General features: G+C 46.8%; 1 protein-coding gene across 2 annotated transcripts; it reads right to left on the bottom strand.

The window, feature by feature from the left end:
- Positions 1–1,695: 1,695 nt before the first annotated feature.
- Tekt1 (tektin 1) lies at positions 1,696–26,083 on the bottom strand. Of its 2 annotated transcripts, XM_057775969.1 has the most exons (8): positions 26,009–26,083; positions 24,427–24,633; positions 15,173–15,338; positions 12,268–12,396; positions 11,758–11,901; positions 9,160–9,382; positions 2,592–2,788; positions 1,696–1,924 (listed from the first exon to the last, which is right to left on the bottom strand). In XM_057775969.1, exons 2-8 carry the CDS (start codon positions 24,614–24,616, stop codon positions 1,714–1,716), a joined length of 1,260 nt encoding a protein of 419 aa, XP_057631952.1. In that variant the 5' UTR covers positions 24,617–24,633; positions 26,009–26,083; the 3' UTR covers positions 1,696–1,713. The 2 variants fall into 2 exon arrangements, with proteins under 2 accessions (XP_057631952.1, XP_057631953.1); XM_057775970.1 differs by lacking the exon at positions 11,758–11,901.
- Positions 26,084–27,329: the final 1,246 nt, after the last annotated feature.

Below are 27,329 nucleotides of genomic sequence, written 5' to 3' on the forward strand. Positions count from 1 at the left end.
GTTTGTAGGAATTACAAGAATTCACACATGTTTACAAGAGCTCCACTACTGAGAGATACCTCCAGAGCTGAAACATTGAGGAGTGTGGGTGGGTGAAAGGGTGGAGAGAGAGAGAGAGAGAGAGTCGGAGTCTCTTGCTGAATCTGGAGCTCACTGGCATAGCTAGACTGACTCACCAGTGAGTCCCAGCATCCCTCTGTCTCCATCTCCCAGTACTGGGATCACAGACACACATGGCTATGTGTGGACTTTTTTTTTTTTTACACGGGTGTTGGGGATTCAAACTCAGGTCCTTGTACTTCACTCACTGAGCTGTCACCCAGCCCTTCCCCTCCCAATGCCTGCTCTCTAAAGAGAACTCTTTTTAACTGCATCCATCCGCACTACTTAGGAAGCAGCACAAGGGTGCCATGGAGCAAGAGTGGAAGTTAGAAGACAACTTGTTAAAGTCAGTTCTCACGTGGGTCTCAGGTACCAAACTCAAATCTTTAGATCTGGACACAAATGCCTTCCTCCCCATCTAGAGTCATCTTGCCAGCCCGTAGACACCTATACTCTTAACCACTCTTAAAAGATTCAAATCTGGGCCAGGCAGTGGTGGCACTCACCTTTAATCCCAGCACTTGGGAGACAGAGACAGGCGGATCTCTGTGAGTTCGAGGCCAGTCTGGTCTACAAGAGCTAGTTCCAGGACTGGCTTCAAAGCTACAGAGTAAACTCTCTGTCAAAAAAAAAAGAAAGAAAGAAAGAAAAAAAAAAGAAAGAAAAAAAAGAAAGAGAAAGAAAGAAAAGAGAAAAGAGATTTGAATCTGTAGCATGAATTAGAATTTTCTTTACCTTTACTGACACTCACTTTAAAAACGAAAATTTAACAATCCAGTGAGTACTAAATAGTCTAGAATCAAAGTCAAACTTCGAGTTTCCCTCCAGGAAGGAAAAAAAAATAGAGGAGAAAAACTTGTTGCTGCCACATGGGGGCGCTGAAGGATGCCACTGCCTTCCCAACCCAGCCCAGGCTGCCGTCTTTCCCAGCTGTCTGTCAGAAACTGCGGCTCTGTGTGTAGGAATCCTACAGCAAATACAAAGTCACCACTGCTACTCTGGGAACCTTCCCCGCGCCTTTGAGTCAGGGACATTTCCTCTCTGACCTCACGACCACAGGCACCAGAGGTTGTGCTTGCCACTACTCATCCCTGCCCCAGACTGAACTTGGCCTTAGCCTATCTTCTACTTTCTCAGAGAAAGGAGCCCCTTAACCACCTTCTCTTTGATCTCTTTCTGTAACACTTGCATAGACTTGCAATGAACTGCTAGGAGGTGGGAGGGGGCATCTAAGCGTGTAGCAAATTGTTTCCTAGGATAAATGGATGTCGCGACTCACGAGAAGTGTTTGCATCCCATTCTATGAGAAGGAAAGGGTATATATGCCTGAGGTAGGAAACCCAGCCTGCGCATGAGAGCAGAATGGATCTCCTGGCCCCAAGTCCTGTGAGCTCCTCATGGCTGGTTCTGATACATAGCATAGAAATGTGAAATATCAACCCCATCAACAGTCACGCTAGGACAGAAGCTTGGCCCCAAGTCACAGACCCCAGAGGGCCTGACATGTCCTGCCAAGAGGCTATGGCAGGCCCCAAAGCTCTGCCCACACGAAACACGAGTTTGGTGCTACTGTTGTTGTATGATGTGGTTTAATGAGAATCTAAACAGCATCTAACAGCAGATGGCCTCCGCTCGGATACCCCCCTCCCAGGACCCATGGTCATCGCCATCGCGAGGAGGGATGGACTTCCTCATCGCCATACACAGCACCTCGTCGATGTAGATGGTGTTCTCCTTAACCTGGATTTCCTCCTGCAGGGCCAGCTGCCTGCGGTACAGCGCCTTCAGCTCTATCTGAGCCTGAGCTAAGGTCTCCTTTAACCTGGGAGGAGAAGGAGGAGGAGGAGGAGGGAGGAGGAGGAGGAGGAGGAGGAGGAGGAGGAGGAGGAGGAGGAGGAACATGGAGAACCATCACTTGCTCTGTACCACTTTATCCAGGGGCAGGGTGATGTGCTTGGACAGTCAGCCAAACTGACAGCGCTCATCCCCTTGCTTGTCAGTCAAGGCGGTGCTTTCTGGCTGGTGGCACAGCAGTCTTACCACACATATTTGCTGGATGTAGTGGGATACTATCTGTAAACTCAGCTCTCAAGGGAGCCAGCCTAGGCTACATAGAAAGTTCAAGGCCAGCCCCAACTACTTAGCAAGAACTGGTCTCAAAATAACAAGAATGGGGGACGCTGCTCAGTGGTGGAGTTCTTGCCTGGCGAGTGCAAGGCCCTGAGCTTTATTTTCACCACTGGGGAAAAAAAATGCCAATATTTAGAGCGGCAGATATTATCTAAACATCTGCATTCGGACTTTGTAACAAAATGTCTTGGGGTTGAGATCTGCTTCATGGATAATAGCAGCCTTGGCTGGAGTTATCAGGCCTGGTGTCTAGTAAGGGCACCCTTGCAGCGTGACAGAGCCAGCAGCACCCTTGGCCATGCCCCTCCCTGTAATATACAACACGGTCTGAATTCGCATCCCGGCACGGCCTGGCCCACCTGGCAACATTTTGGTTGATCTCCTGAACCTCCTTGATCAGCCGATACTGGGCAACATCACGACACAGTTCCACATTAGGCCGGTGCGTCCTGGTCTCCAGGCGTGTGTGCGCGACCTTAGCAGGTCCTTCTTGGTCCAAGATGGCGGTCTCAAGAGCGGCAATGTTTTTCTCCTGGGAAGCAATCTCTTCCATAACCTGAAGGAAAGGATTGGAGTCAGTGAGGCTGTGCTCCTTGGAAATCGTGACCATGTGCATTCAGAAGACCCAGCCTCGCTTTCTCCCCCAGACAGTCTGATCACGTGTCGCCAAAGCAGAGATGCTCGCCCAACTACGGAACCCCGGAGGGGGCACCAAGCGGATCTGACTAGCCCCCCCTCCACCCCACCCCCACCCCCGTTACATCATCACTCACACAAATGGTGTGAGTTCCCCGGAGAATGTCCTCAGCAAAGGATTGGCCATTGTTGTGGTTTGAATGAGAAACGCCCCTCAAAAACTAAACACTTGGTCCCTGGGTGGTATTGTTTGGGTGGTTATAGAACCTATAGTAGGTAAAGCCTTGCTGGAAGCAGGATTTGAGGGCTTATGGTCTCATCCCACTTCCTGTTTTCTCTCTTTCTACTCCCTGTGTGGGGATGAAAATGTGAGATCAGTCTCCTGATCCTGCCATCAAGCCTTCCCTGACAGGAGGCACTCAGCCTGCATGGCTTCAATTCCTAGTCCTGCCAAAAATAAATTTTTGCTCCTTGAGTTTTTTTTTTCAACTTTACATCATAAAAAATTGCACACATACTGAAAGGTAGGTAGGCTAATGAACCTCTTTTCCATCTATAGATAGATAGATAGCCTAACTCAGCATGGTAGCACATGCCTTTAACCCCAGCACTTGGGAAGCAGAGGCAGACAGATCTCTGTGAGTTCAAGGTCAGAGTGGTCTATGTAGTGAGTTCCAGGACAGCCAGGACTACACCGTTAAGACCTTGCCTCAAAAAATAAAATCCAAACAAACAAAGATACCCAATCTTCTTTCATCCACATGTCTCTCTCCCCACCCCTACCCATTAGCCTACTTGTTTTGTTTTATTTTTATTTTGGTTTTTCCAAGACAGGGTTTCTCTGTGTGTCCTGGCTGTCCTGGAACTCACTCTGTAGACCAGGCTGGCCTCAAAGTAGATCCACCTGCCTCTGCCTCCCGAGTACTGGATTAAAGGTGTGCGCCACCACCTGGCTGCAGCCTAATTATTTTAAAGTAAACATCACGTATTACATCATTTCAGGGTCAAATATTTAAGTCTATGTCTCTAAGCATGAGGATTCTGTTTTTCATGTGGCACAGCCACGGTCTGTCTGTCACCCCTAGAGCACAGTCTGTCTGTCACCCCAAGAGCACAGTCTGTCTGTCACCTCGAGAGCACAGTCTGTCTGTCACCCCGAGAGCACAGTCTGTCTGTCACCCCCAGAGCACAGTCTGTCTGTTACCCCGAGAGCACAGTTCCTTACTGAATTGACGACCTACCCTCTGCTTTCCACTAATCCATGCTTTAAGAGTCGGCCTATTCAGATTAGAATGCAGGCGAGTTCCATACACTGCACTTAGATTTTCTCAAGCTGCTTCTTAACTTGACTTAAGTTCAGGGCTGGAGAGGCGGCTTAGTGGTTAAGAGCACTTGCTGATTCTACAGAGGACGGAAGTTGATTCCCAGTTCCCACATCAAATGACTCACAACCCTGTAGCTTCAGCTCCTCAGGCAACTCACACATATGTGGCACACAAACACATAAATAAAACTGAAAGTGATCTTTAAAAAGATACTACAATATTTGAAATTTAGCAAATGTAAGGCAGCTTGGCGGTTAAGGAGATTTGCTGCTCTTTCAAAGGACCTGGGTTCTGTTCCTAGCACCCACATGGTCGTTCACAACCTCTGCAACTTCAGTTCCTAGCTATCTGATGCCCTCTCCTGGCCTCTGTGGACTCTAGGCATAGACATATATCCAGGCAAGACACTCATACACATAAAATAAATAAATGATTATTTTGAATTTAGCAAATGTCAATCCCTTTTACTTTGTTGCGACTGTTTCTTCGACTTCAACTTCAAACTTAGCTAAAACCTTTGGTCTTTTACAGCTGCATTTATAAACCGATGCCTATTTTGATACCTAAATGTCTTAATAGGAAAACCTTCTGCCAATCTAATTAGTAAAACAAAAAAAAAAGATGAATCATATGTTCTCTTAAATATCCTAATATTGTCTCCAAAATAAAATTTCAGGGCCAGCGAAACAGCCCAGGGGGTTAAGGCACTTGCAGTCCAGCCTCACAGCCTGAGTTTTCCAGAACCTACATGGTAGAAGGAGAGAACTGGCTTCCCGCATCTTATCCTCTGGGCCGCCATGCACATGTGCATGTATGTAGGTGTGAGGCTGCACATGCACACACACACCCTTAGTCTCTGTGACCATTCCCATTATTGGGGTTAGAGAAGAGCACCTCTGCTCCTGGCTTTTGTGTGGGTGCTGTGGATCTGACCTCAGGCCCCAATGCTTGCCTGCAAGTCCTTTACCACTGAGCTGCAGCCTGTTTTACCAGCTTTTTGAAAATCATCATATCATGTAGAGATTCAAAGTCTGGATTCACACCCAGCTCAGCACTGACATTCTCCAGTGAACAGCTCTGAATGGTGTTAGAACGCCAGACAGCTCATTACGGGGAGAAGAAAACCATGTGAAACTGATTATTTGTTACACAAAAAAGTGATTACTGACTTTATTGTAGTCCCTGGACTATTTTCTGAGCATCCACTCACATAATGAAGAATCTCAAGTGTCTGTCTTTTGGACACATTTCCTATAGCTGCTGCCATCAAAAGTGGTGCAATTAGCCGGGAACGGCTTCCCTGCTTGGCCAGTGGGCGAACGGCTTGGAACCTTCGCTTGCACCTCACTCTCGCTTTGAAACACTGCAGTGACGGGGTTTTCTGATCATCGCTTTCCGGGAGTTGAGACTGTCGTGACTGATACTTGGTCTAACGATGCCAGCGTGAAGTGCTGTCATTCTGGGTCACTGCACAGCAGGGTCGTCATTTCTACTCCTAACCCATACACACCGAATGCTCCACTGGGCCTCCAGCGTGCAACACTAGAGTCCAGTTTTCCTGTTTTAGTACAATGTACACACAGCGTGCCTTGGTTTGAATATTTGTGTCCCTTTCAAAATTTATACCGGCCGGTCTGACCAAGCTCCAGGTTCAGTAAGAGACCTCAAAAACATAAGGGAAGAGTAATAGAGGAAGGCATCTGAGTTCAGAGCCCCATCGCACACCTTCATAAAAAGCCAGGTGTGGCAGAGCACATACGTAACCCAGTCACTGGGGTCGGGGGTAGGAGATCAGAGGATCCCCAGAGCTTGCTAGTCAGTGGGTTCAGTGAGAACCTTGGTCCCAGAAAGTTAAGTAGAAAGGAATGGAAGAAAACATTCAAAGTCAACCCCTGACCTCCACATGTGAACACACATCCATGCAAGTACACATATGCTACACACACATATGAACACAGTAATATTCAGATGTACTTTGCATAAAACAGTCGGGCCTGTCATGTGGCGCTGCACTAACTTCAACAGTGAACTTGATTATTTCTCGACCGTCACGCGTTTCTTTAGAAACAGCAGCTCAGCAGTTCTGTGGGCTCCGCAGCTCTGCACTTGAGTGAATTCGCCATGCTTACATTTCCTCGTGGTTTATTTTAGCCCAGGGCTAAGATTGGAATTTTTCCGAATCAGAAGACGAACCCTCCACCATTGCTAACAAATGTTGGATGCTTTTGGAAATTAGCTTATGACCTCAGAAGCGGTCCTCCTTGAGCCTGGCCTGAAGCTTCCAGGCAAGACAGCCCCGAGGTGCACGATTTAGGATGCACTCACCTCGCCTGCACCTGGGGTCAAGCTTCTCTCACACTTCAGGGCTATCAAAGTTAAAGCCGAGATTTTCTACGACATTTTCCAGCTCCCAGCAGTGGGTTCCGACCTCAAAGCAAGTCAAAGGAATTGTTCACATTTCAGAGGTCACTGAACAGCCCAGTGAAGGAGCAGCGACCTCACCCTCGGCTGGGAGAGATTGACATGCTAAAAGGCAGGTATCAGGAGAAGCATTTGACAGAAATGCACAAGCGCTCCCCCAGAAATGAACACAGCCAATTAAAACCATTTGCTTGCACATTTTGTCAGCATCTGGCAGAACGGAGCTGAATGAAATGATATTTTTAGATGAATTATGTAACAACTCCATACAGATCGGCATGGGATTTCCTAGGAGGCACTAACTTTGCATCAGAACAAAGCAAGCCACTATCTCCTCAAAACAGAATTCCTCTCCTCTTATAAGGAGACCAGTGTTTAAAAACTACACTCCATCACTGTGATTACTGCTACTACTGAATTTCTGTCAGTGAAATTTTTGGAAATGTGTTGTCTTCCTTGCTGTATAAATACCACCACAACACCAGTGATTGATGCCTGTTGGCCCAGAATGCCTACAATAGATACTATTTGACTTTTTTTATAGAAAAATATTTACCAACCTATGCATCTGGTTATTTTAAACACTATTACTTAATCATAAATCTTTCAGAGGATTAAACACGCTTTGCCCAGTAAGTAAGCAGTTGTCTCATTGCAAACAAAATGAGAGCTGAACATAGTCCTTTCAACTTGCAAAGTCTCTTCCTGAGCAGAGATGACCCCGCCAAATGGAGGCCAAGTGAGCCCCTTCCTCGTGAAACTTAGGTCCAAGGCTTCTAAATGGGGATGTGGGACCCCAGAGTCACTCAAAGCCCATGCTTGCTTATTCTTCTGTCCGCATAACTGCCCACACTCAGGTGGCTGTGTCTCTATTGGATCTTGAAATTGGAGGCTCTAACGACATAAAATGGTTGCCCACAAATTCTTGATGCCTTTGAACTTAAGCCACTGATTTGTAGTACACTAAGAGACTGTATATGTTAGAGTTTTGCTTTGTGAAACAAGGTCTTACTATGTAGCCCTAGCTGGCCTGGATCTTGCTATGTAGACCAGGTTGACCTGCTTGTCTCTGCCTCCCAAGTACTAAGATTAATGTCATATGCCACCATACTGGGTCCTGTATGCATTAGATTACTAGATTTTAAAGATGTGTGTGCATGTGTGTGTGTGTGTGATGTGTGTGCGTGTGTGTGATGTGTGTGTGTGTGTGTGATGTGTGTGCAGGCACCCACGTCCATGTGTGCATGTATGGAGCTGGAAGTCAATGCTAGGTGTCTTCCCCTATTGCTCTCCACCTTCTTTTGTGAAACAGGGTCTCTCAGTGAATGTGGACCTCACCGCTCCAGCTAGACTACTTGGCCAACAAGTCCTCCATACCCTTGGGTCTCCTCGACAGACCCCCCAGCACCACCCCCCAGCACCAGCATCCACCACAGTGTGGTCCATGCCCCATCTTTAACACGGATGCTGGGAACCCAAACTCAGGCATTCCCTTATGCTTGCACATCAAACACTCTACCTACTTAGCCACCTCCCAACCCCAAAGAGTCAATTACCTAATATCATTTTTATATTGAAAGTTAAGTAAAATACTATAAAATCAATTTTATTCACTTTTATCTTTTGTTTTATTTGTTTGTTTGTTTGTTTTCTCGAGACAGGTTATCTCTGTGAAACAGTCCTGGTTGTCCTAGAACTCACTCCGTAGACCAGACTGGCCTTGAACTCACAGAGGTTGTGCCTGTCTCTGCCTCCTGAGTGCTGAGATTAAAGGGGTGCACCACAACTGCCTGGCTTCACCTACTTCTTTTTACTGTCTTAGAAGGAGCTACTAGAAGACATAGGTGAGAAACATGACTTGTATCATACACCCCCCATTCCCACCCCCATCCCACCCCACACCCCACCCACACCCCACCAAGGGATGCAGAGAGCTAGAAGGATCTGCTTAAGTCCTGCAGCTCACCACTGCCAGATTCTAACGTGGGTCTCCAACTGTTACATTCAAAGCGAAGCCCTAGCCCACTAGACTCTACTTCTCCACGTCTCTGAGCTCAGACTGTTGACTGACCACTTGCGCTGGGGACACCAGGTCCTGAAACAAGGAAGGTGTGTGGGAGCTAGATCCTGTGGACTCGGATGCTTAAGTTTGCAGGGACTCTGCCAGCTCTTTGTTAACCAGGGGTTCTGAAATGGGTCACAGTGGGCATATTTACACCATGGGAATTCTCATGAATTCCCAACCTCAGAGACTTGTCTTCGACTCCTAGAAGCCATTTGAGTTACCACTGAGTAACTAGCAGGGACAGTTGAGCAGGGAGCTGGGGTTGAATCTGAAGAGACTGGGTATTTCGGCTCATTTGAGTTCAGGGCCCTCCTCTGCGTGTTCCATGAGGAGTATCCAAGGCCGTGCCCGGATCGCAGCCTCCATTCTCCTGCCCATCTGTCCTCTGCAGAGTGCATGCCAGCAGAGGCCCAGGACACACAGACATTTGTGCTTCCATGAGACGCTCTCGTGAATACAGTGTGCCCCCAGGGGCCTCACCTTGGCCAGATGATCAGCCAGTTTGTCCCTGGCATCCTTGGTCTCCTTCAGCCCGTTTATGAATGCCGTGTCTACCACGTCACACTGTCTGCGCAGGTCATTGGCTGTCTGGGACAGGATGCGGTCCACCACAGTCTTCAGCGCCATCGAGTTGTTCCGCTGCTTGTCCGCCTTCTCCACGTTGGTATTAGAGAAGTCCAGCCAGTCATCCAGACTCACTGAGCTGAAACACAAGTTTCTCTCTTGGGCTGGGGTAGCAGGGACAACTGCTGAGTATGACTAGGAACTGAGCCACCTCCAACCCCACAAGTACGTAGGGTGTTTTTCCATGATTGGGCAGAGCCAGTGGCAGTCTGCCAATGGCAGTATCTTTGGAAACCTCCCATGTCTGTGTCAGACACTGAGCTGGCACCTAAAGGAACCACCTTGTTTCCTCCCCCCAGGAAGCTTACTAAGCTGCTTTTAAGACCCCAACTTCCCAGAGGAGAAAACAAGCTCCCAGAAAGGAATGAACTTAGCCAAGCTCTCACAGCTGGAGACAATAAATGTCAATAGAAAAATACGAGAGCAACCACCGCTGCAACCTAGCACTCTGGGTGAGGAGAAACCAGGAGTTGAACAGATCACTAGTTTGATGAGGAACTGTTAGCAAACTTGATAGATATTTTAATACATGTTTTTTGAAGATTTACTTTTATGTGTGTGAGTGCTTTGCCTGCATGTATGTCTGTGTACCACAAGTGTGCCTGGTGCCCACAGAGGCAAGAATAGGGCATCAGATCCCGTGGAATTCGTGAGCCACCATGTGGGTGCTGGGACTAGAACCTGGGTCCTCTGTTAGAGTTAGTAAGCACTCTTAACTCCTGAGCCATCTCTCTGGTTTCTAAAAATTGTTATTCATGAACACACACCACAGAATATATGATGATATTTAGGGAAAAAAAGAAGAACAAGAAAAAAAAGAAGAAAAGCAGGTGAGCCCTATTAGAAGAGGTCAAGAGAGTGTCCACTTTGGGGGAGTAGAAAAACATATCAGGCAGAAGGAACTGAGGGAGGCTAAGACAGGAGAACCTCCAGTTTGAGACCAGCCTGGGTTATGTCACAAGCTTTTTGTCTCAAGAATAAGAAACAGAAGAGGAGAAGGAAGAAGAAGAGAAAGAGGGAGCAGAAGGGGCAGGCAGAAAGGTATCCATGGGAGTAGGGTGGAGGCATTTCTTGCCCTCTATCCCCGAGGACCACCTGAGGATTCTCCACTTTGGGACTAGTGGCAGCCTCTGACTAGTCCCCAGAGGTCCCTGCCTCCCTTGCCTTGAGGATGAGAACAAATTTGCCTACTTGTTCCTCACGAGTCCAAAGATGAGACGCCAGTTCTGAGGCGCCATGGCTTCTCTTAGACCCCTCTCCTCCCACCTTTGCCTCTCTTTCTCTTCCATCACTTGGGATGGGAGGCACCAGCTTCCATGTCGTGAGCTGTCATTGGACAAGTTCATAAAGCTGGGAACTGAGGCCCACATCATCACATGAGTCACCTTGGAAGTCGACTCCTTCCCAGTCGAGCCTTAAGATGGGTGCAACTCCAGCCCCAGTTTGATGTACACCTAAGGATACCTTGAGCCAGGCCGCCAGCTAAGCTGTGTCTGGTCTCTCAACCTACCCAAGATCACAAGATAAGAAACATTTATTATTTATTCTAAGAAGATAAGTTTGGGGGTTCTTTATCTTTCTATGTTTTTATACATTAAAAAGATACAAATACAATGATAATTGAACTTTGTATTTAGTATTTATGTATTTCGTGTATATATATTTAATTTAAAAAATCAGGGGCTGGATGGTGGTGGTGCACATCTTTAATTCCAGCACTTGGAAAGCAGAGGCAGGCAGATCTCAGTGAGTTCAAGACCAACCTGGTCTACAGAGCAAGTTCCAGGACAGCCAAAAGCTACACACACACACACACACACACACACACACAAGGAATGAGTTAACTCTACAGTTTAACACTAATTGAAAATGCAAGTTAAATGTCCAGCGAGAGGGCTCAGCAGGTAAAACCGACTGCCCCCAAGCCTGCTAACCTGAGTGGGATTCCCCGGGACACACATTGTAGAAAACCAGCCCCCACAACGTGTCCTCTGACTCCCACGTGGGGTCCAGTGTCCCCACCCATCTGCGCACATTTAATACACACATTTAATTTAATACAAATTAGGTGCTACAGAAAGGACACATACTTTTGCAAACTAAACAAAATGGAGCTGAGTGTCAGATGTGCGTGTGTTTCTGTGGATCTGTGGTAGCTCAGAGAAGGGCCGGAGTGGGAAGTTATTATCCACCCATCGCTATAGTTTTTACAGTCCTCCACGTGTTAAACTATAAATAGAGGAAGGAATGAGTTGTAAGTCTCCGGACATACCGTGCCAGTCTTTCTTAAAGTGAGAGAAGGCTCTGGGCAGGGGCAGGGTAAAGCTGCTCAGCAGATGCCTTGCCCAAGCCTCCTGGCTCGGAGGAGCCACAGGATGCATCCCCTGGCCCTGTCAGACAGAGAGGACCGGGTTTTCCCAGCACCACCTACACCAGTCGCAGGGCCCCACTCACTTGGGCTCGATTCTCACAACATTCTCAGAATATTTGATATTTGGAGAGTTATTGTTGAGTGAGAAGCAGATGTCGTCGATAGTTAAGGCCACAAACTTATCCTTCAAATCCTTCTCCAAATTGTACTTGGCAGAGCGATTCAGCCTGAAGGAAGAAGGCAAACCAGGTTTCTCCTTTGGGAAAGGCCTGGTGACACCTGCAGGGTCACGGGAGGCCTTGGAAAACGAAGCTGAAACTAGGTCCTTTCGGCACGGCCTCTCCTCGTGCCCCGCTTCCACGTCCCCAGTGCACACACGTGCCATTGGATGAAACTGAACCGAGGGGTCAGTGTGGCCACAAAGGACTCGAGTGAGTCACCCTGGTGAGATGCCGCCACAATTCTCCCGTCACCAGGGGGCGCCAGTGGGGAAGGCAGGAACCCGGACTCCACGCCAGCGTTTCACTGGGGGGCAGATCGTCTTGTAGGGTGCTGCACACCGGTTTCCCTAACTCGGGTGGGATCTGCGGTACCTGATCTGCTCTGTCGTCTCCTCCAGCGTGCGCTGCAGCAGAGCCATGACGCCGCGGATGATCTCGGCTTCCTTCAGCAGCTCCTGCTCCACCACGTCGTGCACCAGGTCGATGCCCACGCGCTTCTCCCTGGCGGGGAGGGGCAAGAGCGTGGGACACTATTTGTGCCCGTGTCTCTTCAAAATATTCAAAACACGTGCAGAAACCTGGCCTGAAAACCCCACATGAACACCCTCCACCCCCACCCCCACTCCCCACCCTGCTGCCCTTTGATTTGTTTGATTGTTGTTCGTTTGGTGGCTTGCTGGCTCTCTAGTTGGTTTTTTTTTTTATTCTTTTTTTAATTAAAATTTCCGCCTCCTCCCCGTTTCCCATTTCCCTCCCCCACACACACATTGCCCCCTCCCCCCACTCCCCTTCCCCTCTCCCCACTCCTCTCAGAGTCTCCCTAGGTATCCCGGGCTGATCTCCTGATCCTCCTGCCTCAGCCTTGAGTGCTGGGACTTAGGGCGGGTCCCATCCTGCTTGCTGTCACTTCCTGCTCCGAAGTCCTCCCCTTTGCACTTACTCCTTGCAAACAACTCTGTTTTAACCTAGAATTTCAAAGACAGGTGTTTCTTTCCTTGGTCCTAGACTTGTTTTTAGACCAAAAAAAAAAAAAAAAAATTAATTTTGTTCCAGAAAGGAACAAAAAATAGTTCTGTTCCAGTATTAGTGACAAATAATCCCAATATTGGTATTACACCATTGAGCCCTGGCTGTGTGACAGGCACTGTTTTGTTTTGTTTTGTTTTAAGGTAAATATTCCCTCTTGATTTGTTTAATTCCCTCCTAAAGGAACCCAGCCCTGAAGCCCGCTAGTCAACTGTGCTGCTTCCACTGAACTACACCCCTCACCCTTCTGCTCAGGTTTTAAAATACACATGGGACAGCTGAGTCTCAGAGGAGTGAAGTAACTTACCCAGCATCACTCGCTACACCACTCCCCAAAACCACCCCACTGCCAGATAAGTTGTTACTTCTACTGTTTGGTAGGGCTTGGTTTGGGGGATCCCCTAGCCACTTGCTGTGGAGCCTGAGGTGTATTCTGTAACATTTGTGTCTTGATGTCCCCTTCTGTAAATGGGGACAACTATTAGTACTTCATAGTACTGCCATGGACAGGACAGAAAGCAGTGTTCCTGCACCCCCCACCCCACCCCTCCCGGTATGTAGTACATGCTCAGTAATTCAGCACCCTCTGCATTATAGTTAGCCTCGGGTTTAGGAGCACACTGCAGGTGGCCTGTCACCGCCCTTGCCTTTACATACTCTCTGAAACTATTTGGGGACCACTGCCTGGTCACTGCCTGCTTGCTGCACAAGGTCAGGGTTAACTAAGGTCATGGGGGAACTGGGCTTCTCCTGAGAAGAGCACCACATATTTGGGAACCTGCAGAGGGCTCAAGGCTCCCAAGCTACTCTCTTTCAGGGCCTGGAGAATTCACTGGACAAACTAAGAACCTTGAACTTTATCTTGAGGCTATTGGGACTCAGGGCTGTAGTTACAAGGTTTGAAGTTTGGGGTGACTTGTAAAACTCAAGACTTGGAGAAGTTCATTCAAATGTCAGTATGGGACTGGAAATACAGTAGAATGCCTGCCTAGCACTCATGAAGCCCTGGGTTTGTCCCTACTTCCTGTAAACTAGACATGCTGGTACATGCCAGCAACCCCAGCACTCAGGAGGTGTAGGCAAGAGAATCCAAAACCATCCTCAGCCACATAGTGAATGTGAGGCCAGCCTGGGCTACACAAGCCTCTTGTGAAAATGAAAAAGTCAATGTGAACAATATACTGGATTGGAAAGGGCTCTGCTGGAGCAAAACCACCCAGGAGAGCCAAGCATGGTGGGACAACACTGAGGCTGAGGCAGGAAGATGTGGCATTCTAGACTTTCCTAGGTTGCCAGGCCACCCTGAGCTATAAAGTGGGACCTTGCCTAAAAAGAAACCCAGACTCATCAATTCATCATAACTCTCCAACTGAACTAGAAAACAGGTCTAGAAACTGGCATCGCCTAAGAAGAGAAGAATCCTAAGCTGGGCGGTGGTGGCACATGCCTTTAATCCCAGCACTGGGGGGGGGGGCAGAGAGGCGGATCTCTGTGAGTTCGAGGCCAGCCTGGTCTACAAAAGCTAGTTCCAGGACAGGAACCAAAAGCTATGGAGAAACCCTGTCTCGAAAAAAAAAAACCCAAAAAAAAAAAAAAAGTATATTCTGTAGCCTCTAAAAAATCATAAAATTCTCTCCAAAGGGGGAAAAAACAAAACGACAAAGCACTGGCCTATCTAGATGACTTAAAAGTCATGGGAAAGGGGGCTGGAGAGATGACTCAGCAGTTAAAGAGTACTGGCTACTGCCTGTTCTTCCAGAGAACCTGGGTTCAATTCCCAGCACCCACATTGTGGCTAAAAAGATCTGTAACTCTGGTTCCGAAGGGCTCTAGCACCCTCTTCTGGATTCTTCTGGCACTGCCCACACCTGGTACACAGACATACATGCAGGCAAAACACACACACACACACATACATACATATAATATGTAGTAATTTTATTATATAATAAATATTATGTATAATAAAAATAAATCTCAAAACATTCTTAGGGGACAGAAGAGGAAACATTTTAAGATTAATCTTGTGATTTTGTAATTGACACTCACAGAAAACTGAGCCCTAACTCACAGTTTTAGCTAGAGGACAGCGGAGTCGAGGCATGAACCTGCATGCCTTCCACAGACACCACGGGCACGACGGGCCCCATCTCAGACCCAACAGAACAGCTGCCGGTTCGCCTGCTCAACCCCACCGTTTAGCGCAGTCAGCTTTTGCTGCCTGGCACCGACTCCCGCCGCAGTGACTAACCTGTAGGCCAGGCACCGCTCGGTGATGTGCAGGGGCTCCTTGAAGCTCTCCAGGGCTTTCTCCAGGCGAATCTTGTAGGTGAGCAGATCGTCCGTCTGGTGCACGAGCTGTTCAAGTTTGTCGTCTAACTCCTTCTTCCAGAACTTGACCTCCTCGAGTCTCTGCTCTGAAGTACACACATGTCACACCCGGGTTTGTCGCTCTCTGTGGAGGCAACTATGTGTGTGTGTGTGTGTGTGTGTGTGTGTGTGTGTGTTTGCTGTGGCGCTGGAGACTGAACCCAGGCCTCTCGTTTGCTCTCCCAGCCCCATTCCTACCCTGTGACACTACCTGAGATTTTCTCATTTCTTAGAGCTGTTCTTCTTGGAGAATTACCATCATCTCTCCTCCTCCAGACAGGGTCTCACTATGTATCCCTTGCTAGCCTGGAACTCAAAAGAAATCCATCTGCCTCTGCCTCCTATGTATTGGACTTAAAGATGTACTTCACCACACCCAGCCCTTGTGACATTTTTATAAATGCTGATCAGTAATGGTGAACACTGTAGCTTAGTTGGTAAGAGCTTGCCTGGTATGTAGGAGGCCCTGGGTTCAGTTTCCAGTGCCCACACAAACTGGGCATGGTAGCAAGAGGCTGTGATCCCAGGCCTGGGGAGGTGGAGGCAGGAGAATCAGAACTTCAAGGTTTCTCTCTCTCTCTCTCTCTCTCTCTCTCTCTCTCTCTCTCTCTCTCTCTTTCTCTCTTTCTCTCTCTCTCTCCCTGCTACATAGTAAGTCTAAACCAACCTGCATAACACTGTCTCAAAGATAGATATAAAAAATGTTTTTCAGCAAAAGGAAAGTGAGGTATTTCTTCTTACACTCAACGTAATATTTAACACTCTAAACTCCAATTCTTCAGTTGCTCACTATTTTAATTTTAATAGCATGCATTTATTTATTTATGATACAATCTTGCTATGTAGATCAAGTTGCCTTTGAACTTTCTTTCCTCTGGCCTCAGCCTATGAGTGCTGGGGGAAAAAGTGTGCACTACCACCCCTAGCTGATAACTCTCTGTGGTGTGTGTGTGTGTGTGTAGAGGCCTGAGGGGTCTAATCCCCCAGAGCTGGAGTCTTAGGTAGTTGGGAGCCACCTGACAACGGTTCTAGAGACTGAAATTGGGTCCTGTGAAAGAGCAGTATGCACTCGTAGCTCTCAACCTGTAACTTTTAAATGTGTATCGTTTGGAAAGTCAAACAGCATGACCCAGTCTGAGCAGTCCTTTGACTCCCCCCACCCCTCCTCCCCATGACCACCTCTTAGAGCACTGACTTCAGTGCCCCCATGATTAGCTCTGGTGTTTGCTCTTACCAGTGTTCTTTCAACATCAATTTAATGCTATGTTGATTTTTCATGATGAAAGATAATGATCTGCATTTTTTCAGAGCTGAGGACTGAACCCAGGCCCTTGAGCATGCTAGGCAAGCACTATAATGCTGAGCTGTGTCCTCTGTCCTTGGATTGCTTTAAAGCAACTCAAAACAACAGCCTTCTTCCATCTCCCCATATATTTATATCAACATTTTATCAAACACTAACTCACTGTCTACTGAATTTTTAACATTATTTACACTTGAATCCAGTAGCATATTATGATAAACTTCTCGCATAACTTTCTTTTGCATGATTATAATTGCATTAATGCTTTATTTTTTAAAAAGATGTATTTATTTATTATGTATTAAGTGTTCTGCCTGCCTGTATGCCCGCACACCAGAAGAGGGCACCATATCTCATTATATAATGGTTTTGAGTCACCATGTGGATGCTGGAAATTGAACTCAGGACCTCTGGAAGAGCAACCTGTGCTCTTAACCTCTAAGCCACCTCTTCACCCCACTTCATTTTTATTTTTATGGTAAGATAAAGAAGTAATTTTGTTGGCTTGCTTGTTTGTTTAGAGAGTATCTCACTCTATAATTCAGTCTGGCCTTTAATTTCCACTTTTTTTCCCCTTTTGGTTTTTAAAGACAGGGTTTCTCTGTGTAACCCTGGCTGTCCTGGAACTCACTCTGTAGACCATGCTGGCCTCAAACTCACAGAGGTCTGCCTGCCCTGCCTCCTGAGTGCGGGGAATAAATGCGTGAGCCAGCACACCCAGCAAATGGCCCTGAATTGTTCAGTCCTCCCACCTCAGCTGCCAGGGGCTGGGATTATGCGCTATGCCATCACATCTGACTAAAGGCGAATTTATTAAACATTATGAGGAAAAGATGGCTGATACAAAAATCTACTGCATAATAGCTAACAAATGTGGAATGAGTAGCTTCACATCTGAATCTTAAATGTCTTAGGTACTAATTATGTAATTATAGATGTCCTCTCCTTAAAATAACATAAGCATTAACATGTGCATGTCTGTGTGTATGCCATGTCGTGCTGTGTGTATATACATATGCACACGTGTGTGGATGTGTGGATATGTGCATATGTTATGCATACACAGAAGCCAGGGGACAATGCTGAGTGTTCTGCTCTATGACTCTCTCTGCCTTATTCCTCTGACATAGATTCTCTTACTGAACCAGCAAACCCTAACAATTCTTCTTTCTCTGCCCCCCACGGTGCTGGAGTTAAAAACAGTACCTGGCTTTTTATGTGGGTTCTGGGGATCTGAAATCATTTCCTCATGCTTGCAGAGCAAACAATCCTACACGATGAGCCATCTCCCCAGCCCAAATAACTTCTTTCTCAGAGAAGATGAGATTGTGCATACCTGAGTTATAGGAAACATATAGAGAGTAAGACGGTTACTATAGCAACCACTTTGGGGATGGAGAGATGACTCAGTGCTGCTCCTGCAAAGAACCAGAGTCCAGCTCTCAGAACCCACATTAGGTGCTAAAAACAGCCTGTAACTCCAGTTCTGAGGATCTGATGCCCTCTTCTGGTCTCCACAGGCATCTGCACTCACATGTGCATACACAGGCACACAGACAAGCATAAAAGTAAAATCTTTTTTAAAGTAGCCACTTCATGTTATTTGTATGAATTACTAGCGCCTCCTCAAACTCTCTGACACAACTGCTAGTGTCCTGTCAATCAACCCCAACTAGCCTAGTAGCCTACTGATGGCGGTTCCCTTTGTCCTCCTGCTGTGACCAGAGGACCTACTCCGTACCACTGCATCAGTCCATGGCCCTTTGGTCTTGTTCGCAGGAACCTCCCGTGCATTTCTCAGATGCTGGAGTCCCATTTCCTGAGCTGTGCTTCTTTCTTCTCCATTCACCCCTTCAACACACAAGCACACCCTCCAGGAACTCCCTTAGACAGGCATGTGGACATGCATGTTAGGAGCTGAAGCCTCTGAAAAGCTGCGAGCCAGAGCACCCCTTCTTCTGCCCTGACCACTGGCGCTGTGTGGTGCTCAGGTCTATAGTACGTGAGCCCTTCTCGTTCCCATTTCTGATGTCTCTCTGCTTCCTTCTAGTTTTCAGAGTTTGTGGACAAGAGTGAAGTGACTCTGACTCCCGTTCTTTGTATGTGACCCCTGTCTCTTCTTCTTGAACAATCTTATGAATTCCTCCATTTTCCTTGTGCTCTGAAATCTCACACCGGTGTCAATCTTACTGCACCAGACAACAGACATCAACTTAATAAAATTGTTTTTATGGACAATTTCTTCTCCTTCCCTAGTTTCTATTGACACTCCAGAATCCCTACTGATCCCCGGGCCTCTCAGACTGAGCCTCTAGTTCTCCTATTTTTTGTCTCCTTTCTCCTTTTTCATTATTCTTGGAGAATTATGCAATTTTATCTTTTAAAGCTTCTTTTGATGTCTAACTTTTTCCTGTTTTCCTGCTTTTCATTTCCAAAGCCCTTTGTTCTCTCAATGTCTCTCTTTCAAGGCTGCAGCATCTTCCTCGAATCTGGAGGATCTGTTTGTTGCGTGATGTCCTTCCTGCCTCCTGGGTTTCCATGTTTGCGTGTGTGCGTATGCATGTGCATGTGTGTGCCATGCCAAAAATCTTCTTCAGGTGTGTAACAGATGTGCTGAAATGCTGCTAGGAAGCTCTGTCTGTGGGGACAGTGCTTGCCCACTAGAATGCTTTGTGTACAGAGCCATGAGGCAGGGCCCAGACGTTTCCCTGGAGGCCTTCCAAACACGCATATCTGCAGATCCTTCTTTTCAAGTCAGTTAATTTCTCCATGGAAAGATCTTCCAATCCCTTGTCAGTTGGGAAGACATGTCCAGGCCAGGCTACCAGTGTCCTGTGAACCAGCCGTTCACTGAGACCGACTTCAGGTGTTCTGGGGCATGAGAGCAAGCTGGAATGAATGGAGAGGGGCTCTTTCTAAAGATTTCCAACACTGTTCTGCTTCCAGCTCAGTCTTGAGTCTCCAGCCTCATCCTCAGCAGTAGTCGGATGCACCCAGCTTTGCATATTCCAAGGTTTCTGGAGCGTGGATCAGTTAGTCCAGTGTCCTTGGCCCACCCCAATTGTCCATAGTCCCTATGTGTCCAGCTGCTTTTTTGTTTTCCAGTTTCCAACATCAAATGCCCATCACTTTCCGCTGCTGCTTCATCCCCACCCACCCATCTTGGTCCGAGGGGCAAAGCCTTCAAGAGTCTTTTACCGTACTTTGGCTGGAGTTTTATAAGGGAGAAATCCTGCATTCAGGGCCTGCATCCATCACATAAACTGAAGTCCCATCTGTCGCCCCCGAACCCCCGCTCTGCAACTGGCCTCCACCCACCCACCATGCATCTTTTACTGCCCTACTAGGCAGGCTACCTAGGAAGCCAGGGGTGATCTTCAAGTCACCAGGTCAAATACATTTCTCACTCGCCTTTCAGCCTCCTCTGGACTTAGATGAGTACCATAAAATGGAGGTATCCTCACCCACAACGCCCTCACTTTCTGTATTCCATGACTTCGACACTCTGTTCTTCTGTTCCCACCCTTGGCACATGAGCTGTGCCCTTCCCCATTTTCTCTGACCAACCCCATCTAGACTGCTGCCTTCCATCACTACGGGCAAGGACGCCCTGATTCTTCTCCCTTCCTCCTAATTTCTTATCGACTGTCTACTGGACTGAACCGTCCAAAGCCAAGGTCCCTCAGTCTTGCCACAGCTTTGGCTCCCTCACCTCCCGCTCACCCGGCATTCACTGCTCCCACTTCTGCACCCTGGGCATCAGCTACCACACCCTGCCTGTCAGCTTATCCTCGGTTCTTTTTTTTTTTTTTTTCTTTTTAGAGACAGGGTTTCTCTGTGGTTTTGGAGCCTGTCCTAGAACTAGCTCTTGTAGACCAGGCTGGTCTCAAACTCACAGAGATCCGCCTGCCTCTGCCTCCCGAGTGCTGGGATTAAATGTTATCCTCGGTTTCTATTCTTAAAGTTTATCTATAAATTATTGTTGCTAATTAGGGTGTACCTTCTCTTCATTCAAACTGCCACTGTCTTAGTCCAGGATAATTTTCGTGGTCTTTTGAGGTTTTGATGCTCTTTTATACTAGAATGAGTATGTCTTCATCAACTTTCTCCTAGGAACCATCTAGTACAATACTGGCCATATATAATAGATGAAGGATCAAGTCGATGAAAGAACTTCCTAGATACACTCACCAAGCTAGGGAGCCATACAATCAAGTTTTGAGGGACACTGGCGCATTCATCTTGGGACATATTTATTTTGAGGTGCTTAAAGCAATATAGGTAAAAATATAAGGCAAACAGTATGGTTTCCATAAAGAATTCTGATAGGAGGGCTGGAGAGATGGCTCAGAGGTTAAGAGCCCTGGCTGCTCTTTCAGAGGTCCTGAGTTCAATTCCCAGCAACCACATGGTGTTTCACAACCATCTATGAGATCTGAGGCATACATGCAGGCAGAACATTTTATACATAATTAATTACATAATTAATTAAAAAATAATTCTGATAGGGACAATTTCTATTAGTAAAACAAAGAGGATTGTGATGCGGTTTCTAATGAGTGATCAGGGGAGAAGGAACAGAAAGGGCTGGGGCTGAAGAGACAGCTCAGAAATTAAGAGTTTGGAGCCAGGCACCCACATGGTAACTCATAACTGTTTGTTACTCCAGGCCTGGGGATCTGATGACCTCTTCTGGCCTCTGTGGGTTCTTACACACACAAAGTATACTCAGACATACAGGCATACCCATAACAATAAAAAAAAAAATCTATCTTTTCAAGAAGAAAGGCAGGCAATGGTGGCACATGCCTTTAATCCTCGCATTCAGAAGGCAGAGGCAGGTGGATCTCTGTGAGTTCGAGGCCAGCCTGGTCTACAAGAGCTAGTTCCAGGACAGGCTCCAAAAGAGAAACTCTGTCTCAAAAAACCAAAAAGGAAAAAGAAAATTCATCTTTATAAAAGTATGTATGTTTATAAAATGCAATGAGTGAGGGTGCTAAGGACCAAGTCCCTGGCTCAGAAAACACTACCAGAACCCAGAAAGGTCCTGCCTGGTTCTTTCCCTCCGCGTTTCCACACACACCGTTGTTTAGTTCTCATAGTGTGAACCAATTTTTCTTTGATTTATAAAAATAAAATAATGTGGCCAGGCAGTGGTGGCGCACACCTTTAATCCCAGGCCTGGGGAGGCAGAGGCAGGCAGATCCCTGAATTCAAGGCCTGGTCTACAGAGCGAGTTACAGGACAGCCAGGACTACAACAGAGAAACCCTGTCTTGAAAAATCAAGACAGAGAGAGAATATGGTCTGTTCCCATTTGTATATTCCTTTTTATTTTCTGAACATCTCACTGGGTTTGTGAGATTCCTCTGCATTAAGCCGCAGATCCGCCACCTCTTGCTGCATGTGAGGAGATACTGTTTACCCATCCGCTATTGGTGAACACTTCAGCAGGGATCTTAGAAAACAAACATTGGACTTTATAGATAAAAGCACAAGAGCAGTGTGAAAGTTTATACACACCCAACCTTAGCTGGTGCCACCACCGCCTCCCCAAGTGGTCATACCAATCGAGACTTCCACCGCAGCGAAACGGTTCTGTCATCCCTCGTTCCACCTTATCCCCAACACTTGGCAACTTTTCCTTTTCTTTTCCTTCCCCTCTTTCTCACTAGCCATTCCTGTGGGTGTGTGATATCCTCTCAATTAGAGTTCCTTCTTATAATCTCAGGACTCAAAAGGCTGAGGCAGGAGAACCACTGAGAACTCAAGGCTAGCCTACTCTACAGAGTGACAATCTGTCTGAGGAAAAAAAAAAAAGCCCTCCTCTGAAAGCTTCATGGCTTTACCCTTTCCCAGTTAGATGCGCTTACAGCTAGATTTGCTTTTGCAGATGTGTGACAAGGCAGGGACTGGGGTGTAACGTTTCCTTCAAGCCGGCCATGCCTCTCCACCTCTTTAGAAGAAGCTTGACGGTTTCAGCAGGAAGGCTGGTAGTATTTTTAATTGGTATTGTATTGAATCAATGGGTCAATTTGTAGCACGGAAAATCAGGTTGTAGTCACCCTATGGGGCGAGAAAGATACTGAATTTTTCTATGCACCGATTTCCATATCCTGCGTTTGTTTCTGACCTCTTTGACTTGGTGCAGTAACGGGCCGTAGTTTTCGGTGAAGAACTTCTGCACACCTTTGGCTAGCATTATTCTGAGGCATTTCACAAGCTTTGCAGGTTTGCTGGGGCAGCACCTAGGGCCTGAGAAACATTCTACCACTGAGTCACACCCTAAGCCTCCGGTTTGATTTCTTTTGTTTTGTGCTGCAGTTATTTGTGAGTATACACGAGGTGTGCATGTGGTCACATGTGCCACTGCATGCATGTGCGTGTCAGAGCACAAGTTTGTAAAGCTGGTTTTTTCCACTTTCACCCGGGTTCTGGACATCAAACTCAGGTTGCTAGCCAAGTCATCTTTCAGCCCCTTGATGGCTTTTGTTTATTTATTTGTTGTTGTTATTGTTGTTTTTTCTTTTTTTACTACAGATTCTCTATATATAGTCCTGACTGTCCTGTTACTCAATGTGTAGACCAGGCTGGCCTTGAACTTAACATTTTTTAATGCCAGTGTAAACAGTTAATGTTAAACCGTTCAGTGAACCTATGACATTAAGATGCAGCTTGAAAAGCAGTCCTCATTCCTCCCTCTTGTTTTACCCTGTGTTACCTCGCTGCTCATGAGCCACCCAAATTGATAGCCTCTGGCTTGTACATAAGTATTTGGCTGATCGCTGTCCATTTTATTTTACATTTATTGATTTAAGATCATCATTCTTTCCTAATTTATTTATTTATTGGTTTTTTGAGACAGGGTTTCTCAGTGTAGCCCTGGCCATCCTGGAACTAGCTCCACCACTGCCTGGCAAGACCAAAAATTCTTTTTTATTTTATTTATTTATTTATTTATTTATTTATTTATTTATTTATTTTTGGTTTTTCGAGACAGGGTTTTTCTGTTGCTTTGGAGCCTGTCCTGGAACTAGCTCTTGTAGACCAGCCTGGCCTCAAACTCACAAAGATCCACCTGCCTCTGCCTCCCAAGTGCTGGGATTAAAGGCGTGCACCACCACTGCCTGGCAAGACCAAAAATTCTTTTTTATTTTATTTATTTATTTATTTATTTTTGGTTTTTCGAGACAGGGTTTTTCTGTTGCTTTGGAGCCTGTCCTGGAACTAGCTCTTGTAGACCAGGCTGGTCTCGAACTCACAGAGATCCGCCTGCCTCTGCCTCCCAAGTGCTGGGATTAAAGGCGTGCGCCACCACTGCCTGACAAGACCAAACATTCTTTAAGTGCTATTTTTCAGCATGAAATTGTCAAGGCTTACTTGTCCTTCCTTTAAGACCCAGGTCCAATGTTTATCTCTAGGAACTTCCCCAGGTCTCTGGTGCCTGCCCCGCCGGGCTTAGCCCTCTTCACTCAGCACACATCTGGCTCTGTACTGATGGATGGCTTTCACGCCCTTCTCCTTTCAAGGTGGGAACCCATGACAACACAGACTCTGCTCGTCCCCTGTGGTGGTCCCAATGTATGGTCCATGCAAGCTATCAATGAATGGGAGTCAGACTGGTGAATGAATGAGAGATGGTTGAAAATCAGATGGCCTTGCTGTGTCTGTCTTATGGCACTGGTCTTCAACACAGAATCTGAAGAATGAACATGTTCTGCCCAACACCATACTTCAAGAATGACACATTGCCACACCAAACATGACACTATCGCTAATCCCCAATAGCCTCATCGGGATGCGGTTACAAATATACTAAGCACATTGTCTTACCAAGTTTCTTGTTCACATCACTCTGAGACTTCCTGGTGGTCTTCTCGATTTCATCCACAAGCCTCTGGCTCTCTGCCACCAGGCGTTCAGACCGGGACCTTTGGGCCTCTGCTCTGTGGTACTGGCTTTTGTTAGCAATATACCACTCTGCAGGAAGGAACTTGGGTGGAGACTGCAGTAGTTTGGCCATTTCGGATATCCAATGTCCTGATCAAACACAGACCGTTTTGCATTAAATGAAAGAGGTGGGTTCTTTCTACCGTCGTCACTATCATCAAAATGCGACACTCGTTCTGAAACATGCAATAAATCATAAACTGAACCAAGCGTGCTGCGTCACCAGCTCCCAGATGAAGAAATCAATGTTATCAATGTGCCAAACCTTTCTAGTCCCTAGTTGCCACTCCTAAACACACAGGGTAACCACTAACTTGATCTTTAATGTTACCTATAAGTTCCTTTGGTTTTGAGCCATACGCAGTATATTCTTTTGTATCTGGTGCCTTTTATTGAACATCATGTTCCTAACAGTGGTCTGACTGCTTATGATGTAGCTCGTCCATTCATACCAGAGCTAGGTAGCGTGCCAGATGACTATGTAAAAATCACCCCTTTTCTATTGTTTATGGATGTGTGGACTCTTCTCAGTTAAAGCTATCGATATTCTCCCATGTGTCTTTTGAAAACAAGGAATTTTCGTTGGTCTTGCTGGATCATAAAGCGGTGTACTGTTTTATTTTATGTCACCTTGATACATACAGTTATCTAAAAGGAAGGAACCTCAATTGAGATAATGCCCCAATAAGATCCAGCTGTAGGACATTTTCTTAATTAGTGATTGATGGGGGAGGACCCAGCCCATGATGGGTGATGCCATCCCTGGAATGGTAATCTTTAAGAAAGCAGGCTGAGCAAGCTCTGGGAAGCAAGCCACTAAGCAGCACCCTTCCATGGCCTCTGCATCAGCTCCTGCCTCCAGGTTTCTGTCATGTTTGAGTTCCTGTCCTGACTTCCTTCGATGATGAACAGCGATGTGGAAGTGTGAGCTAAATAACCCCTTCCTCCCCAGCTTGCTTTTGGGTCATGGTGTTTTATCACAGAGTCGGAAACCCTAAGTAAGACAAGCAGTGTTCTTCCAAATACATGAGCCCAGATGTGTCCTCTAAGGAACAAACAGGTGTGACATCTGTAAGCCAACATCTGGGCATTGTGACTACGTTACCAAGAACCACTGTCATATCTGCCTTCCATGGACAAAGCTGAACTCTGAGGGGCTCCCTGTCTGGGCCCTACAACCCTAGCACTGGTTCTAGGTGCCTCTGAAACCTTCACAACCACGGATGGAGTCGGATCTTGGCTAGGCTGAGCACCAAACCCCACACAGACCCCTTGGACACTCCTGAACTCCCCAATCCAGTCCCCTCCGGAGTCTATCTCAGCATGACTTCCTGAGATTTAACTTTGAACAAGTGTGAGCAGTCTCAGAGAGGAGACCTAACCATCAGGGCTGATGGCTGATCCCACGACACACGGCTGTGGGTAGTGAGAAGGGGGTCAATGAGGTGGATCGAGGTTCGCTTACCTCAGTGTTTCCAAGAACACAATCTAAGGTGGGGGCCTCCTTACCCCAACTGAAGATCCTGGCTCTGAAAGAACCAGGAGGGGAAACTGCGGTCTCTATGGCAACCGGACGCGGAAGGCTCCCTGGTTGGAAGACTGCGCAAGCGCGAATGTGCGCGCGTTGCTAAACGGAGACCCGCTCAAACTTGGAGCTGACTATGGATGCTCCGAAGTCTGATGCTGCTGGGAAAACGTCAAACACCGAGCAGGAGGCCGGGTCACGTGCTGTTCCTGGTCCCTGAGTTTCTGACTCTACAGTTGTACTGCGGGGTCGAACGTGGCGATGCCCCAGCTGCATACAGCCTGGGATCCCCAAGCCACACAGTGCGCTCTGCGTGTGGTAAATGCTCCAAGTCCTCGGAAGGAGCTTTGAGGAGAGAGATCTGCATGCAAGCCTGGCGACACACACGGTGCACGGATGGCTCCAGATAGGGGTAGGCAAGAGTGGGTTTTCAGCCAGGTATCTTTTCCAAAGACGTAAAATTCACCAAGAAATGAGCTTTTCCTAGGTCAAGATAGCACTACTAAGTCATCTTGAAACTGTTGGGTTGGGACGTCAACCATTCAGTGCCATGGTCTGGAGTTTTAGTACAGCCAAAAGCACCGCTTTGAAACACGTTCATTTTACAGGCAGTACGTTTATTTTAAAAGACTTTGCACTACTACCAGAAATTGGAAATTAGAGCTGGCAGTGTGGTAGAAAGCAACCATAAAGAAAGGCATAAAATTTAATCTCTATTAAAAACAGTGCAAAAGCAGTAAGAAGCTGGGTGGGGCAGCCCACGCCTGTCATCTCAGCTCACCAGAAAGAGACGCCTAAGGTGAGGACTCAAATCTGAAAGACCTATTTGAAATTAGCACTCACCCATCTTTCATATATGTATATTTTAATTCTGGTAGAACTTTTTTTTTTTTTTTTTTTTTTTGGTTTTTCGAGGCAGGGTTTCTCTGTAGCCTTGGAGCTTGTCCTGGAACTAGCTTTGTGTAGACCAGGCTGGCCTCGAACTCACAGAGAGCCACCTGCCTCTGCCTCCCGAGTGCTGGGATTAAAGGCGTGAGCCACCACTGCCCCGGCTTGGTAGAATGTCTTTATTCAAAGAAACAGAAAGGGATTTTGAAATGGTAGCAAACTTTTCGTATCCAGCACAAGTTGAACATTTAAAACAATGTTTAGAACAATGCTTTTAAAATTTTTAGAGGAAAAAAAATTGAAATTTTAAATTATATACCTAAACATATCTTATATGAGACAGAATACTTTGGAGGCTGGGCTGATACTAACA

This window comes from Chionomys nivalis, chromosome 7 (genome assembly GCF_950005125.1).
Source record: "Chionomys nivalis chromosome 7, mChiNiv1.1, whole genome shotgun sequence".
In the NCBI taxonomy this organism is placed as follows: Eukaryota; Metazoa; Chordata; class Mammalia; order Rodentia; family Cricetidae; genus Chionomys; species Chionomys nivalis.

What these genes read in the sequence shown, in the direction of transcription:
- Tekt1 (XM_057775969.1), bottom strand. Translation starts at nt 24,616, where the DNA reads ATGGCCAAACTACTGCAGTCTCCACCCAAGTTCCTTCCTGCAGAGTGG. An exon ending in GTTGTGAGAATCGAGCCCAA is followed by an intron (nt 9,383 to 11,757) that starts GTGAGTGGGGCC and finishes CTTGTGTTTCAG; the next exon opens with CTCAGTGAGTCTGGATGACT. An exon ending in ATCAACCAAAATGTTGCCAG is followed by an intron (nt 1,925 to 2,591) that starts GTGGGCCAGGCC and finishes TTCTCCTCCCAG; the next exon opens with GTTAAAGGAGACCTTAGCTC.